The 20,054-nt window shown below is 36.9% G+C and overlaps 1 protein-coding gene across 2 annotated transcripts in view; it reads right to left on the reverse strand.

The window, feature by feature from the left end:
• Positions 1 to 20,054, reverse strand: part of NELL2 (neural EGFL like 2) — a 154,036-nt gene that overhangs the window by 99,571 nt on the left and 34,411 nt on the right. For both annotated transcript variants that reach the window (XM_026117662.2, XM_026117661.2), the window contains exons 4-9: positions 17,290 to 17,463; positions 17,082 to 17,178; positions 13,102 to 13,174; positions 12,854 to 12,936; positions 11,687 to 11,815; positions 10,312 to 10,414 (exon numbers count right to left, since the gene is read on the reverse strand). In XM_026117662.2, coding sequence (XP_025973447.1) covers positions 10,312 to 10,414; positions 11,687 to 11,815; positions 12,854 to 12,936; positions 13,102 to 13,174; positions 17,082 to 17,178; positions 17,290 to 17,463 — 659 coding nt within the window. The remainder of the gene's footprint in view (positions 1 to 10,311; positions 10,415 to 11,686; positions 11,816 to 12,853; positions 12,937 to 13,101; positions 13,175 to 17,081; positions 17,179 to 17,289; positions 17,464 to 20,054) is intronic.

Genomic DNA, 20,054 nt, shown 5'->3' on the forward strand with positions numbered 1-20,054 from the left:
TGCCAGATGAGTTAAGAATATTTTCTGGCTTTATTTTCAGAACAGGAAAAAAATCTGATCATTGAAACCAGGTGTTTTCTGTCCCAATTTATTACAAACAGTGATGTCAGTGTAATACCGTTCTGTTATATATCAGAAATATCAGAATATATATATCAGAAATTATTAAGGTAAAAGAGTGCTGTTCTTCACAGCAACTTAAGAAAATGCAAAACAGCAAAGCTAATATTTTCAAGTTTTACTCATCTGTTAGGAAAAAATGTCAAATAATTTTAGGGGATTTTGAACTAAATGTTACCAGTTAAACAAGATTAAAATGAAACCTGGGAAACCAGTCAAAATTGGGTTTGAAAAAGGTTTATTTAAACTTACTTAGAGCAAACAGGAGAGTACCAGAATTTTCATTTACAAGCAGAAGTTATTCATATAATTTTTCAACAAGTAGTAGGACAAAATAATAGTCAGCTACTCCGTACAGAAAGCCTTAGGTTGGCTAACTACCTTCCTAGATGAGTGGACAGAGCTTTCTTCTTAATGGAAATTGGTACCAAAAAGGCAACAACAAAAGTCAGTAACACACACTTTAAATTGGCAGAGATGCAGACCAGCAATTTAAAATATGGGAATCATTACAATTACAGTCCTGTGCCTGGCTACAGTGAAGAAAGGAAGTAAAATAGCAGAAGTTCTTCTAATTCCCCTGAAGAGGACTGCATTGACTATTTTTAAGGGAACAGATGAGGGAAGTAAGAATAGACAGTTACACCATATCCATCTAGATTTCAACTTTGAAGACATGCCTCCCATGCACAAAAGTTGGCAGGGTTTGAGGCAGAATGCATTTTATGAGCCAATGGATGTAGAAACAGTGATCAGTAACAGCCTTGAGGGTCTGTATACTATTAGGTATCTACAAGTGGTGACTAAGAAAAGTAAACCAAGCAGTAGAAGGTTAAATCCCTGCAACATTTTCAAACTCCTGCAATCAAAGACTGAAAAACACTGATTTAAATCATTATTTTTTGTAAAGAAAAATAAAGGATAACATTACAGATCATTTTATGTTAATCCCACCGATTTAACTTCACATGTATTTTAGCAGCCTTTCCTTACACTCTCAGGAAAATAAAAATCACAATCCTTAGGGTTCTTAAGGGTTTTTGTTTTGTTGTACTACAGTATTTTGTTTTAAACAGAGTTTCAATCTCCTCATCCTTCCCATTTATTCCTCCCACATTACCTAGGCAATGCTGGACAACTGTTTTTTTTTTTTTTTTTTTTTTTAAACACTCCCATGACTCCTAGCACCAACTCCTCTTGGCCAACTTTCCACACAGATAACCTTTATCAACATGGCAAACCTGCTGTTAAGAGGAGTCAGTGCAGCACAAAGCCTTCTTCACAAAACTGCAGAAGCCTCAATGAGCTCTTTTGCTTAGTTATTTGATAGCCTGCTCTGTCCACCTCCATGATGTGCTGTGGCCTTTTCCCAATGTTGCAGTTTCGGTGTTTTCACCTAAAGCCAACCTCTGCCCTTTCAAGAACACATGCCCATTAAGTATCATTGTTACTGGTACTACAGAAATATGCAAAATCCACAAAGCAAGATGTCCAGGCAGAAATTTGAACATCCCTGCCAAATCAGCAGCTTGTAAATGTGCTTCTTGTTAGGGGACAAAAAAAAATTCCAATGACACAGGTGCAGGGTGACATTAGCTCATTACTGGTGCAAAAAAAAAAAAAAATCTTGAAATCACCACATAGGCACATGAACACCAATATCCTACATGATTTTTGCAATTAGAAATTGAACCAGAATTTTCTTATTATTTCATAACCACCTCACTAGTTAAATTCTGATGAAATTAGCATTACTAAAGTTGAGGTAGTGACACACTAGAACTGGAATGCTGCCAATCCATCCATTCCCAGTTGTCTGAAAGCCAAAATATTCATATCTAACATATGTTAAGATTTTATTTGCACTGGAAATAAAATAATATGCTGCTACAGGGATTTTATATTTTGTGAGCTCCCTGGTAAGAATGTGATGAAAAGGAAAAGAATAGGTTCTTTTCTCAGACACTCTTGGCAAAATAGGATGGGTTAGGGAGAAGGAAGAGAAGTAGGCTCTACAGGAAGATTTTAATGTAAAATATTTTTAATTCTCTACTGGTAAAATATAAAATTACTAATATTATACCTCCATTTCTTTAGTGCACAAAGCTATACACTAATGTATTTTAATGAGTAATGGTATTTTAAAACATTTGATTTTATAATTGATTCCTCAGGCACGCAATAACACTAAAACTGAGTTATTTACCATTAACCGAAATTCTCTTAATGTATTGACACACTGCCTGCAGATCTCCAGTCTTCCAGTTGAGTTCCATGACGCATGAAGCCCAGAATAGTTAAAAAGCAAGTAGCCTAGGAGGCAGCCACACACTTTGATGCACGAAAAATTCAATTTAGACACAGTGCGCTAACTCCCTCTGTTCTCCTGTGCTTATTCAGAACAATGAAACCCAAAGGAAATGAGGAAAGAGGAAAAACATAGAAGCAAGATATTCTGGAGAACTCCACTTACTGTAAGGTGTATTTTAATTTACACAATAAAACAGACATATGAGGAGCGGGTTTCCGGCTCAGGAAGGAACTGCAAGTACGTACAGGTGCAAACACTCAGTGTTCTCCCTCTCACACAGGCATATTGCCCAGTTTACAAAAAACAAAGGTCATTGGAGGCTACAAACTCTGCACCAAAGAGCCCATATCAATCCCAGCATTGGAAATATGGCAGTTGTAAACTAAATATATTGCTATGATTATAAGAATAGTCAGACAATTTCTGCAGCTTTAGCAGGAAAAACACAGCAGAGACTGAGCAGTTTGGGTCAAGGGTCTTTTCGCAACTTCATTTGCCTTTGGGGACCGGCCCTGTCTACAGAAATCAAGTGGAGGCTTTCAACTGAAGTGGCTTTGAGTTTGGGACAGAAAAGGCACCCAGGACATTCTTGGAGTATCTCAGTGTTAAGCTTCCTGAGATCACATGGGCTGTGCTGGAGTTGCAGAGATGATATACGTATCAGTTACGCTTTTCTGCTATGCCTTTGTAAATCTACAATTACTCCACCAATTTTGTTAACCTGCATGAGTTCAAAGACACTTTCCACAAAAATGTCTTTAGAAAAATTTGTGCTATTCCTAAATTAATAAAAACACTGCCTTTCATTTGGAGACATATAGTTGCTGAAGTAATAAACCTGTGTTAACAGGCAGTAAAATACAGTGTTATTCATCTCTGTATTACAAGCTTGTATACAATGCTCTTCATCTGTCATTATAATGTAATACTATTATTGTATGTGATTCAAAGGCCTGAGGAATAAAATTGATGTGAATCATTTCAGTACAGAAAATCTAAAAAGCAGAGTCTGAAGGGACACTGCTCTGCTAAAACACTAACTAGCATTCAGAAATTCTGCATCCTGAATGCAGGAGGATATAAAAAAAAATGCCACAGTCCTAGGGAATAACCCAATGCCAGCTACATTCCTGACCTGTTTCAGTAGTATTCTGAAAGTAGGCTAATTTATCTGATTTTTTTCAAAAATTCACCTCAAAATAAAAGGATTTATGCTCTGTTTGCATCAGTATCTTAAGAAAGCTGCATATTAATATTTATGATCAAATAGCAACCAATCCTTTGCACTGGACAGAATGCTTCTTGTCCTCTATATTCTAAAATGTCCTTAAAAAAAGCTTTGACAAATGAAGAGCATTATTTCAGTGCTAAAGAAAGAGATTAGGCTCAATGCAGCTTCTTCATAGTTTTGATCTAGTCAATAGTCCAACAGCTTAGTCTAAAATCTCTATAGGGAAGCCCTGATTTCAATAGACTTGGGCCTTCCTTTAACCTAATCCTGAGTATCTGCAGGGTTAGCGATGTTTAACACTTCTCCACAAGATTATGCTACAATAACCTACAGTGCATGTTATTAGAAAACTAATGTGTTGTCAGGAGCTAGGACTTCAGATGTATGAATTTATAGTTGGAACAGAAAACCGTAAAATCATGTACATGCAGTCATAAGTAAGTAGTAAAGTATTTCACAGTATCCCTTAGTAGTTCACATCCTCTTTGAAGGATATTGCAATCTGACATAATTCTACACAGATAGGGAGAAGTAAGAATGTATGCTATGATTTACCCTCTGAGATCTACCTTAGAAAGCAAAACAACCAACTAAAACCACTGATTCTCCTTGGATACCATACAAAAATACATCACCACTTTGTGACCAGTGGTATCCAAGAGCGCAGACTAGTCTGATCAGTACAGGCTTTTTTTTACTGTAGGCAGTCTCTGTGAAGGTCCAGTTGTCAGCACTCTGCAATTGCTTTCATCTTCAAATCCTACATGCACTGATTTAATTAATGTATTTCAGGTCCCATATTAATTCTATATTAAATTGCAGGGAGCAAAACTGGACAAGTGATGACAGGAACCATGCCCCACCTCATCATCATTTCTAATGAGTTCTCTTCATGTGACTTCTACTGCTTCCCCTGCTTTCAAAGAGAGTTAAGTTCCACTGTCATATATAAATACTGCTAATGGTACCCTTGCTCCAACAGATCTTGTTAGCTAGTTATTACTGGTTTTAGTATCAGTGTTCTTGTTGTGTGAGCTTCGTACTCCTCTACTTTGTATGAGCTGCTTCAACATACTTCTATCATTTGTTCCTGTCTCTGAATCCACACATTCTCTCTATCCTGTCTCCCTTGATCATAACTTCCAGTTGAACACCAACTACACTCAGTTTTCTGCCCTACACATGCAGTTTTCCACAAACTACAACAACTCTTTTCTCCACTACGAGTCATAATTCTCTCATCCTGAATGAACAAGGGAGTTTGTCTCCCCTACAGCATGAACATGCAGGCCATGTCCATGCTTACTGGAGATGGTCTTTGGTTTCCAGGCTGCTGGACTCCGACTTAGCTAGTATAGGTAAGATGGCCTGTTCAGCAGGCACAGATGTAATTCAGCACTCAAGTACAGACTAATCCTGGCAGTCAAACAGATCTCTCTGAACTGCAGCCTCTTCTCTTATGCCACATTAAATGCAACAGAAGTTCCTTCAGCACACTGATGAAAGGGGCTGAGGCTGGCATGCAATGCTGCCATAGATACATCTAAGGCAAGATGGTACTGCTTCTTCAGACAAGAAGAAAGGTAGCAGCTTGGGGAGAAGATGAGATTTAGTGAGCAGCACAAGCTTAGATCTGTAATGCTTAAGTCCACCTGGACAAACATTAATGGATTTGCTAGAAAGCTTCATCTATATTCCTTACATTTCTAGATAAATATTTTGTACTATTGCTGATGGGCAAGTGGTGTGCAAGTGAGAAGCAGACAGGCTTTTATAGCTCCTTCTCTGTGTCAGCAGGCTGAAAGGGCAGGGAGTTTGTAGAAGTATCTGGAGCTTTGGGGAAAAACTGAAGCATTATGAAGAGGAAAGGAAAAATCCTCTTAATTTCTAAGTATTAAGTCTTCCTGCAAGCTAGCAAGACAGATCACCAAATCAGAAATCCATCCATGTTAAGAAGTACCAAGTCCATATGCATGTTTTTAACCATCTTGCTCAGAAACCCTTTCTGAATCATATAACCCATTTACATGCGCACGCTCTCTCTCTCTCCCCCTATATATATATATATACACACACACACACACACACTTGTTAGCAAAGGAAGCATGAGCTGATCCAATACAGTCCTGTGTTTTTTACAGCTGCTTAAGATACTTGTGTTAGAGTGTAGATGAGGCTACAATGTACCAGAAAACCATCAGATGTGTTTCAGAAAAACAGCGCATGGAAAAATCACAACCTGCGTATTTGGTCATGATGGCGCAGACTTTCAACTCCCCTGAAAATGGTTGGGACATATTTAAGTAGTTTGAGATTAGGTCTGTAAATGTCTGCAATGTCACTGGGAGGAGGACAGTGATGAGAATAGAACAATTTCTTCCTGGAAATCGGTCATGGAGTTGGGAATTATTACTGTGTCTGACACTGGTACACACTGCTGGCATTAAAAAAAATGAAAATCAGCTAGGCTGTTAAAAATACACTAGCTCCATTTAAGAAATACATACATCACATGGCTACTTACGTGATGCCATAGTGTTAATACCCTGACTAATAAGAAAGTTACCATAAAAAGATTTGCTGACCAAGTACCAATTGCCTCAGCTACTAAGACACTGGCAGTCCTTTCACAACTCACTTAAAATAAATGAACTTCTCCTTGTACTTTTTAAGCCAAGTCCATGGTGTAAAGTTATATTTTATAGGGTCAGTAGAAGAACTTAATCTCTCCCTGTTTTGTATCAGTGCCTATCACCACACAATTCATTTGTCTTTGCAGAGGGGAAAAAAAAGTTAATGGGCTCCTGCACATACCTTCTCAGTTAGGCTTAAAATGGCATTGGGAATAGGAAAGAAAATTCTCTGATTTCCAGCTCCAAACAAGTCTCTGCAGGAGGCTCCCACTGATCTAAGATGTATGTTTCGGCAGCTTGACTGAGCTTTGTTGAATAGCTTGCCTGTAGCTGAAACACATCCAATACGTTGTCCAATTTATGTGCCTCGGAAGACTGTACTACTTTTAACCCATTCTGGCTAACAGAAAACAGAATGATAGTTTGCATGCATTGTCATTCTGATTGACAGCAGCATCTGTCTTCACAGTAGACAAAATAGACCAAATTTTCTGAATGTCCTCAAAGGTATGGAGTTTGGGGAAAAGGTGAGCGTTTGTTGTTGACTTTGTTCTCTTTCAGCATACATGAAGAATTAAAGTCAATGCAGTATCAGAAATTTTCTACAAGATTCTATACTAAATGTTTTTCCATTAAGTATACATTTAAGAAAAAAACATAGTTAGTTGTGCTGAAGTTCATACTCTTAAGCACTGAAAATGTCACCCAGGGAGATACGACAAAACTGCACTGTAATCATTTAAATAGTAGGCTGAAATTAATTTCCCAGGGCTTGGCAGTGTGGTAGGTTCTCACAAGTCTCTTAGCACAACTGCTTAATATAAGAGCCAACCTTTGAAAACCCAGCACTTCCTATTCCTATACACAACATGACTGATATACCGATATCCATCAGTAACTGATAGAAAGATTAATCTCACCAAACTTTAGCTTTCTAGAAGTGTGGTACCCAACTGAACCATCTGGGCTCCCTGTGTAGTCACTGGAGCTAGAGATGCACACCCCCATAAGGCAACTCAGTCCAACTATTCTAGCCACCCCTTCGTATCAGTGCCCTCCTGAGGTGCCAATCACCAACCAGCTGCCGAGAGCACCTAGAAGGCAAACTGGTGATAGCCATACCTGTAGATGAAACTGGGCAGGGCACAGGCTTAAGCACTGGTCTGTGATCATCCACATGGTTTGAGTTTTAGCACACTTCATGAAAACGTTTGGACCAACTAGCATGTTTTGAGACGATGCTAGGCATGGCTTGGGGAACAGCACTTGCCAGAGCCTGTTTCCCAAACAGCCATCTGGGTGCGGATATTCTGCTGGGGGAAGAGAAGGACAGCATAGCCATATAGGTGTGAGCCACAAAGTGCTGCTAGCTCCAGGGCCACAGGACTGTACCTGCCCTGTTTTATTTAGTAGTATAAGTGAAGAGTTCAGACTACATTCCTAAATTATATGTGGTAAAGCTAAGTCAAATGAATCTATCCTGAAGTTTAAAAAATACACACACCCACACACAACACATCCACCAGTGAATCCTGCTTGCTAGTCACTCTAAGTCTTCAATACAGTACATTTCTACTCTTTTATGCTGCCTGTCATTAAATCAGACCCTGTTCTTCTCAGTTTGATGGCTCTGTTAACATACCAGCAGAAGAAAGGAAAGGGAAGAATTTACCCCTGGGTGCAACAGAGCAAGGCTACCACAGCTACCATGGACTAGACAGCTTTACTCATGCGACAGTTTGGCAGAAACTGTGCATCAACTGTTACAAGGCACCATAACAGGAAGGAAGCAGAAATAGCCATACACGTTCTGTCTTGCAACAAACATTAAACTCAAAGAACAGTATATCAGGCATATTATTTTTTCCTCACCATTTATGATCATCTAATGCTAAGGATAGGGGAGTGTTGCCTAAGGAGCAACTATTAGCTTCTTTCCCAATTATAAGCCATCTGTGCTCAGCCTGCATGACCTAGTCAGATGCTATGTCCCCTGACACTGTTCTAAGAAACGAGAATAAAAAAGCTATTTTGAGAAACTACCCAAATTAAAGAACTCAAATCTGAACCCTTGAGCAAGAACTACGGTCACTGACTGCAATCAACTCAGGACATGAACTGAAGATGCCAAGAGGGCAGGATACAGCTGGCACTATATAAATAAACTAGTGACAACTCAGCATTTCCACCAAATGGGCCTGGAGAATAGACAAGGTCCCACAGTTTGTAATGTCTCTAACTTCACTTTTTACACTCTTTCACTGGAAAGTAAATATCTTGTCAGTTTGCACTCTCAGTCTTTTGGTTGGAGAAAGTCAGCCTCTTGAAACAAAAAAGAAAAAAAAGAAAAAAGAGGAAAACACATACTAAACCAAAACACTTCACATACTCCAGATGAAATTAGAGATAATTTTTTGAAAATAAATTTTTATTTTATGATCTAATCATTTTTTCTGGTAGTTTGTCAGAAAGTTTTATGCATGCATGTTAGTTATAAATTGAATTATGTAGTGGCAACAGATTAATAGCACTGGAAGTTCAAAAGCTTTGGCTAATATTAAGAATATCAGAAAGGGACTATCAGAGTAATCATATTGTACTGCAGCACAGCTACATCTTAAATGCAAGAAGTACTAGTGCTGTACAATGTCAATGTCCATATGCCCATTCGTTTCTTGACCTTTGTCAAGACTCCCAATAAAAATAACAACTTCATATGGAGTCTTTTATGATGTGAGCACTTGCCCACTAATACCTGATGCAGGCTTCCCCAACTCAAGTCACATGCAGTACACTACAGAAAAGCACTTTACAGGATCAAGTCCTCAAACTGCATTGAAATGGTCAAAGATTTGAACAGAGGCCTGAACTCTGTGCATCTTACATCCCTGAGCTACCAGTTCTCTGAGCCATATAATACGCACGGAAAAATCTGTGTAGATGGGGCATTTGAATTCTAGTTTCCTCTGAATTAATCTAGAGTAAGTTAATAAGGCTTCCTAAAACTGTGTGGTTTCTGTAACTTCTAATACAATTAAGTATTAATAAACTCCTGTGGAAGCAAAACAAATGGACTACAAACTGTCTCCCTGAATTTTATCTTACAACATCTCATTTAAACCAGTTATGTATTTCTCTATACTCTGTAAGAAGTTTTACACAGCAGCTGAAGAGTGATGAAGCCACACAGAAAAGCCTCAACAATTACAGAATTAAGTGTACACATCTCAAGTTGAATTTCAAGAATGGCTCCCACCCTAGCTTAAAGTAAATATCCATCACATGTGATACTCATCCATAATCAAGCTGAAATATTATATATGGTCCATCTAGATAGATAACTGGTTAACCTCAAATTCCTCTTCTCTGACCCTACTTGCAACAAATGCAAAATCCTATGAAACCAGAGAAGTAATCACCTATCTTAAATGACAACATGAAATTACCCTTGTTCAGTTTCCTGTATAATTCTGTCTGACCTTTTCTGAAAGAACATTTCTAGGTGACTGGGTTTTGCTGGTCTCTTGTGTCTAGTAGGAGTTTGCTTTTCTCTTAATTACAGATCAAGAATCATAAATTGGAATCTCTATTTCTAATGCTGTAACGTACAATGGAAAGTACATTCTTCAGGTTAGAGGTGTTGGAAACACTCGTCAAAAACGCAAGACATTTACTTCGAAGTCTCTAGCTGTTAGGTCAGATTTCACTAGAAGATAAATTAGGTAAAGTCTGCAGGTTTTTTGTTTTTGTTTTTTTTACATCAACATTTTTGCTAAAGCATTCATAAGAAATCCATTTCCAGAAAAATAACTGAACTTAAGCAAAATAGCCTCAACTGTAAAATGAAAGCATTTTGGTTATCAATTTCTCAAAATATTTCACAGAATTCTCCTGTTCCTCAAACCCAAATATGTATCTGCCTGACCAATTCTGTCAGGGATATTTTTACTAAAAGGTTCATTGTCTTCACAGATTTCAAACCATTCATTAGAAGGAAGCACCACAGTAGAACTTACATTGACATTCCTTGCAGCACTTGCCATCCACATATGCCAGGGCAGAATTAAGTGGACAGTCAGAGAAGGGACAAATCAAAGCTTCGCACTGCACAGTACCATTCTAGAAGAATAAAAAGTGCTTAACTGATAGTTACATTTAGCAAGAGAAGAGATTTTCCTCAAGGGTGTGAGCATGCAAGCTATTTTTAAGTAAACTCTGACAACACCCAAAAAGCCATTTTAACATGGTTCTTTTAACAGCTACAGGAATAGAAACTATACCTTTGAAATATCATTTGTAATGTTTTAGACATGTACGATGTGTTTGAGATGATAGTGATTTAAGTGTTTGGTGTTTTTGTTTAAGAGGCAAATCTATTTTTGCAGGTTAAAAATGTATTTTCTGCTAGTCACCAGCAAATTGACAAATTAGCCTGAAATATAGAAGCCTTATAAAGCAATACTCTACCTTCTGATTTTTACATAAGCAAACATATTTTTAAAAGATAATATCATAGCTTCAAGAAAAGTCTGAGACAAAATATAGACTGCATTTAAAATGATTTGAATGCATTTGTTAGGTAGCAATTGGCCAGGTTTGATACTATGCATTAAATCATCTTCTACCTAACTACAACTGCTAAAAACAAAGCTACTATCCCTCTAGAAACATATAAAAATATGCTTAAGGAGAACAGCTTAGCAAAACAGATAGCAACAAACTAATCTAAGTTGCAGTACAGGCAATGGCAGCCTTTCCACCAATTTCTGATGTCTTTTGGATTAGGCATTTAATGAGTCCAAACGGAATTAACGCCCATTCATTTAAAACTCATTAACCAAGATACCATGGTTCAGTATTTGAAAGCATACTTGCAACCTTTTCTGGAGTTCTGATACCTTAGGAAGTCCTCCATTTGCTTCACATTTTTTTTTATTTGTGATACAATAGAACATGCATATGACCCTGACATTTTACTCTTTATTACTTATTGAGATGCAACCAAAGGAAACTAAATGGAATCAGACACAAGGGATCTATTAAATCATTTGCTAAGAACAAAGCTGTGTTTGTAGTGATAAAAGAACCAGGGAATTAATTATCACGAGAAACTGTTTGCAATTCAGTGCATGGGAATAACATGATAGAAAAATATACTGCGTAGCATCTGCCTATGCAGGCATAAAATCTGGGATAGCTACACATGCTGGCACTGCTGAAATAACAGGAAAATTTATCAATTAATAGTATTCTAGATTTAGAACAGGTTTTCTAACACTTTGTTACTATCTAGACTACACACTGGAAGTCTTCTCATTATTTGGCCTCAATAAAACTGTAATTAAAGCAAACGCTAGGGTTCCTGAGTCTCTACTCAAACTGTAGCCATACCATGCAAGTGCAGTTCTTACAACCATCTGTCCACGATTCAAATTCCCTGTAAGTCGTGCCTTTCATTGTGCAGGTCCTTTCACAGTAGCACTGATCCAACTTATTCATCCTCTGCTCAGCTTGGGACAGCTGTATACATAGTTCAGAAAAGTAGGTTTTATGTTTACAATAATGTGGAAACCACTTACAAATCTAATTGGAACTGTCCCCCCCCCATCAAGCACATAGACAAGAAAACGCATGTATGATATGCGGTCAAAGATAAAATGGTTATTGTCAAATATGAAATGATTAAATGATCAGTCATTCAGAGAATAAAATTAAGCAGCAAGACATAATGCATTCTATCTTTCACTACCAACATCAGTAACATCATGGGATAAAGAGTAGGTTAAGATGGATATGGCCCCTGATTTGTCATCTTTGTATATGTAAACTGACCAGGAATCTTGGTCTACATAAGCTTCTTACAGATAATAGGTTATACACAAAAGACCTGAATCTGAGTAGAATCAAAACTAGAGGTAAAGTTAAAACTAACATGCTAGCAATTCTTCCTCCAATTGAGCTAAGACTTTTTTTTATAATTTGTGTATCAAATTAGCCAGGTAATTGCATTCCTGAAGACATCTATGGAACAGACGCTAAGAAATGCTTTTAACTAGTATATGCTTACTGGCAGTCATGAATGTTTTCAGCATGATATTCCAAAAGAAAAAAGGGTTCTCAGTTGCCTGTTTTGCATATACTTTATCTGAAAGTTCCCTTAGCAGCTCAGGTTTAGAAAAATCTTGGACCAATAAACCTTGCTGCAATAAACACTGTAAGCATAGCAACCTGCTTCAGTCCAGTTTTATTGAATTGTTAGCCTGACAGATAGAGCTTAAATATTTACGGCCCCTTTCCTTGTTCAGGGATTTGAATTCTGTTTACTATTAAAATGTACGATTAGAACGTATGATTAAAAAAATTTCAAGAATTGTAATATAAGGAAGTTCCCTGAACTGGATGCTAGGCATAGTTAAATACAAACATACAAATATACACTTGCATGCAGGCATATTTTGCACACACCCACATGCACATCCACACAAACACACAAATAATCTAAAAAGACAGCAATTAAGCTGTCAGTTCTCCTGTGCCATGCCTCCTACTAACCATTACCTTAGCTGATGTTTTGGCTAAAATGTCTTGCAGCTCCATAATTTTCTGCACGAGTCCGTGGAAGTCATTACAAGTTGGACATGCTACAATTACAAATACATATTCATCAGATGTATTCACAATAAGTTCAATCATGTGGACACTGACAATCAATACACTGAATCTCAAGGTTTTAAGAAAGCTTGCAGGACAGAAATTAGGCAAGAAGCACACCTTTCATTTTACGGTGCAAGAATTAATAGACTTACTGCGATTAAGATCTGGGCATTGAGAAATAAATCCTTGAGGCATGACAAGTAATTGCACATCTTGCATTATTCCCTGTAAGTAGAGAGGAAAAAAAGAAAAGATTTATTATTTTTACCTGTCAAAATTATATTTTCCTTTCACCACACAAAATATTAAAGCCCAAACAGAAAAGCTGTCTGATAAAAGCAGTATTTATGAATACACAGCTTCTTGTCTGGACCCAATGCAGTGACAGAAGAATAAAGAGAAAGTGAAATGGATAGATGTACATGTACAGACAGAGGATCACTTTTGAAGACATCAGATTAAATGTCAAGATATAATTATGTGGCAAGAGTTGGTTGTTTTGAATTCATTGTTATTTTTAGTTAGCCACTGCAGAAAAGCTTGAAAATGACCTTTAAAAGTAATTTAAAGAACAGTTCCAGTGACTTTGAAACTCTTAAATAAGATGCAATTTTTTTACTAAACTAAAACTGTCAAACAGAAGTTAAGATTAAAGAAATTTGACTCAAAAAACATTCATGCAAACCCTTTATGATTTTGATGTGGATCTCTTCATAAAGCATGGAGAATGCTGGGAAACTATATCTGTTATACAGTTGCAGACCTGCATGTTGGCAAGAGTTTAACAGAACAGAAAGTTTAGCATGTAATTTAAATATGCCATCTGGAAATGCCCAATTTCACCCAGAAGAATAGATCACATGCTCACAGGCAGAATTTACATGCATGCTTAGTCATTAAGATATAATTAGCAGCCACTTTGCTCCTCTCTGAAAGCAAAGACCAAATATCTATTTAAAAATGAGCCATCCTGTCATATATGCTCCAGATGTCCCTTTCATCCATGACTCCTTCCCTGTATCTTACACTCATTCTTAGAAGAGAAAGCAAAGTAATTACAACATGCTTCAGCATGCTTATGAAGGGAATGTTTCAAGACACTAGGAAAAATATAAACTAAATGCAAAAGGCCATATTTCATCCAACTACACAAGGCATTCAGTATCTCTGTTACAAAGCCTAAGAACCAGAATTTTGACCTCAAGTGCATGATTCAGGGTGCATTAATAGCCTAAGTGACCTATTGAGAAGAGCAGGGGGTCACTAAAGGGCAACTGAGAGGACACTTAAGTGACATGCCTACCCTTCCCATTAACAACAAAGCAATGTTTTAGGGTAACTGGACACTTCTCCATGCCATGCAAGGAGCTGCAGTTATTAGCTAATAGTAAAATAGGTATGGCTAAGAGAGGACTTCACATCAGGACCTCCCAGAGCAAGTGTGCTGGAAATCAGGAGCAAAGACCTCTTTCAAGAGCACACTCATTAGCTCTTGGTGTTCACCTCACTTCCCTGCTCTCCTCAGTGTCAAAGTTCAAACTCATATCAACTCAAGTTATGGCACTTTCCTGAAAAGAAGGAATTACAAAGAGCTTAAAACACACCTTTTCTCTGATTACACAGCCAAGCATTCAAGTCACTTAGTTATTAATTAACAAGAAAGCCTACATAAGGACCTTTATTCATCACACATCAGCTGTGATGCAAGCTGGACACTGCCACTTACCAGGAATTCAGATTCCTCCTCATCCTCCCCAAGGTAACAGAGAGCTGTGACATTTAGCCCACATGGGCTCCCAAATCAGGAATTTCTGATAGTACATGAAAGGCTATGCACAGGCTCCTGAACTAAAGCACCACTGGTTGTCAGGTACCTACAAATGTTTCATAGTACCAGAAAGCAGACAGCCAGAATTGCCCTCTCAGATTTAAGCACTTAAAATGACACAGGTATAAACATATCCTAGTGTGAATATGCCCAAAAATCTTGGCACTCTGTTTTAGTGGAGCAAGATTAGGTCCAAAATGAATACAGAAAAACATTTTCCAGAGTGACTAAAGATTCTGAGTACCTTGCTATATAGACAATCCATTTGAGATACACTCAAAGCAGTCCGATTTTCAGAAGGAACTGAGAACCCAGACCTCTGAAAACCAGATCAGTAGATATCCCACACTGAATGAATAAAAATATGGGCAGTCCAAAACTGTAAGACAGACTGAAAGTTGCTGTCTTCTACACTGATGCATTTTCTTAGTGTGTCACATTTTTGGATGTGGTCAGACCGTTTGTATTACATTATACTGGAGAAATCAATTAGAACATTGTATTTTGGACATATTGATGTTATTTTAACAATTCCCTATTCTATTTCTGTTAAATTGGCTTATATTTGCAGCTGAGGCACAGTTCTCATTGTATTTTAGTTCATTTTATCTTTCCCAGAAACAAAGAAACAAATACCATCCACAAGTGGACTATTTATTTTTCTACACCAAATGAGCTCCTTCACAGTGACTATGACTTGGGAAAGAAGAATTTAATCAAACCAAGAATTAGGAAGACACAGATAAATTAAAGGAATATTAAAAATATATTAATTGTAAACACAGAAAAAAGGAAGGGTCTGAAATCAGTTTAAACAAATGCACTAATATTTGCTGATTTTATTCTCACATTCGATTGTTTATTTAAGCCAGAGATACACTTTTGCAACTCATTTACCAGGCATCCTCTCAGTCTTTTTGCAGGAAAAGGAAACACATACTAAAGTAAAGAATAAAAATAAATTCATGCTTCAGTTTTCAAATCTGAGTGCCTCACTGGACCTCCATACATCATACCTACCAAGCATATAAATTAGCATTCAAGCATAGAGTACAGTATTTCAACACCTAAAACCTGATTTTAGCACAGAAGCACAGAATTTGCAGTGAGAGTCAGAGTCAAAGTGTTTCATCCCAGAAAAGATTTAGCAGGCCATATTTAACAACGTGATTGGGCCTGTGACAGGCATCAATTACATTTTGCAGCTTAAGTTAAAAAAAAAAGAAAGAAAAAAAAAGTCGATACAGAAGTAAATGGGACTGCAGTGCTGCAAGGCATCCACAGGGATGCCATCATTTGTCAAAGCAGCCCCAGAGAGAGCCAAAGCCAAACCACAGATATTGGCCATGACCAATGAAGGCTACCTAATGGACTCAAGAGTCATAAAATTTACACTCCAGTCCAAACATAGAATTCACTCTAACCTTGCTATACACAAGGTTCTTGCTATATATACACATTAAAGCTGAAACAGTGAGCAAAAGGCACATTCAGACTTTTTTCCTCTGGGGGAAGAAGCATTCTCTTCATTGATGCTAGTCATCTCATTAATTTCTTACCCCAGAAGATGATGTGATACCAGTGATTGGTATGTTATAAAAAAATTAAACTCTACAGAGCTAATGAAACTGAGTCCCCTAGACTGTACTCCATATCCACACCCTGATGAAATAATATTTGGGGGGGGGGGGGGGGGGGACACATCTAGCTGTAAAACAGACAATAACCTATTTCTATGACTCTGTTTCACTTGGCCATTGACTTTTCCCAGGCTTAAACTGCTGTTGGCAGTGGCATTTGGCAAAACTGAGCCTTATATATCTAGCTGTACAGTTTTACCTATTCAGGGAATGCCAGTTTGATGGAAACAGAACTGAATGAATGACTAACAAGAAGTTCACTGCATCTGATAGTGCCATGGTGTGTTGTATAGCATAAGAACTGCATTACGATTACCAGTAACTTGTTTTCAACCTACTCTAACAAATTGATCAATGCAGCTTTATTTCTGCTGAGTCCTTCCAACAGATTGTGCTACACATACATGACTCTTACCCATCTCTGGTCTGCAAGGTATAGCTTTTTTGTTCCACCCAAACTCCTGCTGGAGAAGTAACACGGCAAGCATCATCTCGTATCCAGTCTACATGTCTTTGTGACAGTAAGACTTACCTCAACTCAGCTGAGCCAAAAATCAGCCTTAGTTGACAAATCCTTTATATCACAGAGTATTTGCCTCAGGGAAGAATAAGCTGAAGCCATTTTTAATCCAAATTCACTCTCCTCCTTTCAGGGAATGCATACCTTAAAATAGCCATGTGCATTATTCCTCTGTCCCAGCCAAAAGGTTGTACCTATAGGTAAGTCCATGAAGGGCTTCTCCACAACTCTTTCATAAATCCTATTTGAAAGGCAAGGGGAAAAAAAAAAAGATTGAGTTATAATCATTTCATTTACTCAGAGCTAAAGTGTTCCAAATGTGACTTACTATGAAGCAATACTGTTTACTTACTTATTGCAGTCCACATGTAAAATCAAGTGAGAGGCACTGATTGCTAAGGAAAGCCTGTGCCACTTATCATCTGCCAAAATATATGGAAACACTTCCGTATGGGAGCGATGACTGCCTGAACGATAATGCAACCTGATTTCGTTACGATGACCGCTACTTTCCAGTTCCAGGTACCTACATCAAAATGCAACATTTCATGAACCATTCTAGTCAGCACAGTAACATTTTACATCACACAACTTCTCACAGGAGAGGAGGAAAAAAAAGGGAAGGAATTATAAAGACAAAAGTTGACACTCTACAGGTTTGTACTGTAACCTCCTTCTAAATCAGGTATACCAGCAGCATCCAACTACTATTTCAGCACACAAGATCCCAAGTTAATTGTCTTTTTTCCTTTAACAGTATTTTCCATAACACGGTCTCACTGGAAATACAGTTAGCCTATTATAAATAATTGCATTATATCTTGAAAGTAAAGTATGGATACTCTAAATGCATAAACGCAAATGACAACACCAAGTGCTGTGATAGGAACATCATTAGCCATTACCCAAGAGGCAAGCAAGAACAGAAGCTGGACACTTGTTTGCTTTTGGATACATTGTAACACCTATTTTCATAATGAAATGTCTCCAAAGAAATTCAAAATCAAAAGCTGCTAGACTCCTCAGAACAATTTATATATGTATATATACACACTCACTTAGCCATTTTAATACATATGTGGTATTTGTGGTAGATATAGATATATAGATATATAGATATATAGATATATAGATATATAGATATATAGATATATAGATATATAGATATATAGATATATAGATATATAGATATATAGATATATAGATATATAGATATATAGATATATAGATATATAGATATATAGATATATAGATATATAGATATATAGATATATAGATATATAGATATATAGATATATAGATATATAGATATATAGATATATAGATATATAGATATATAGATATATAGATATATAGATATATAGATATATAGATATATAGATATATAGATATATAGATATATAGATATATAGATATATAGATATATAGATATATAGATATATAGATATATAGATATATAGATATATAGATATATAGATATATAGATATATAGATATATAGATATATAGATATATAGATATATAGATATATAGATATATAGATATATAGATATATAGATATATAGATATATAGATATATAGATATATAGATATATAGATATATAGATATATAGATATATAGATATATAGATATATAGATATATAGATATATAGATATATAGATATATAGATATATAGATATATAGATATATAGATATATATAGTTAAAAAAAGTGCATTGCGGTATGCCAAGATGGGTACACCACATACACCAGATCCGCAGACAATGAACACAAGCTTCCATGGCAAAAATACTTCTAAATTCTAAATACTCTTCTAAATACTAAAGTTTCTCATTTTAAAGTCCCCCTCCCCTAAAGTTTTTAAAACAAGAACACAAACACAGAAGTGGAAATTCTTTAAATCATATGCATTCTACAACCTTCTACAACCCTGCAAGAGTAAGGAAAACATAGCACATTGTGAAATTCACAAAGACTCGGTGAATGAACAATTCATTTTTGTACATTTTTGCTACTACATCTGCAGTTAAGCATAGTGGTGGTTTGTTAATCTGTGTGCATGTGTGTTTTAGGATGATGCATTTTAATAAAGAATAGACAAGACAATTATTGTAGTTTTCAAGACTGTTTTGATGTGGTGTCCTCATCTTCAGTCTTGCATAAGATAGTTGAAGATGAAGAGCTATCATGTATATGACAGTTTTGATGCGGTCTCCTCATCTTTCATTAATCAATCATTAGCCCCTAGGAGAAGGTTGGGCTCACTGCATCTCTCTCCTTCCTTCTGGGTCTTTTACAGTGAAGTGAGCCTAGCAACACCACAAGAATTACCACCCTTCTGCAAAACTGCCAAAGGGCAGTTTCCCCTTCCTCCTCAGTATTAACAAAGCAGTTATCTAAATTCAGCAATATAATCTCAGATAATTTACCACCTCATGTCCCCAAAATAATTTTTGCATTGGCAAGGAGTGTAAACTAATTCACAGTCTGGCAGGGAGGGGGGAGGAGTGGCAATAGTGGTAGGACATCAGTCAACTTAATAACCTCCTTCATAACTCAAGCTTCAAGGATAAAAAAATAAGGTCACTCTCAACTGAACAAAGAAAGGGAACATTACAGAACTGGACTCCTTCAGCAACTTTTCTCCACCCAGTTGCAGATATAATCCAGAGAAAAGAGGCATGGATATGTTGAAACATTGTCTCCCGGTACAACCAAGAGCTAGCTCCTGCTCTCTTCAAAGTCAATGGCAAAACTGATTCCAACACACAGCTATGCAAGCAGGCATGCAGGAAACAAATAAACATACATTCAGTACACAAGGTATAAAACAAACACTGATTTTTGCCCCTCATACAGATGGGATAATGAGATCTCAGAATGAAACATGAACTGCTAAATAAACAAAACATGGCTGCAAGATTTCAGAAAATTAAGCAGAACTGTTGAGAGACGATGCTGACATTTAATGATGCCACAGTAACCAAGGAAAACTTCCTATAGGAAGTTGTGCAAAAAACTCAGGACATCTGGTGTTCTGTTTCAGCTACAACTAACTCACTAGTTTGAGATCTACAGGTAATCTCTTCTGTTTGGTAAATTGTAAACAAGTGCAT

This window comes from Dromaius novaehollandiae, chromosome 1 (genome assembly GCF_036370855.1).
Source record: "Dromaius novaehollandiae isolate bDroNov1 chromosome 1, bDroNov1.hap1, whole genome shotgun sequence".
NCBI lineage: Eukaryota > Metazoa > Chordata > Aves > Casuariiformes > Dromaiidae > Dromaius > Dromaius novaehollandiae.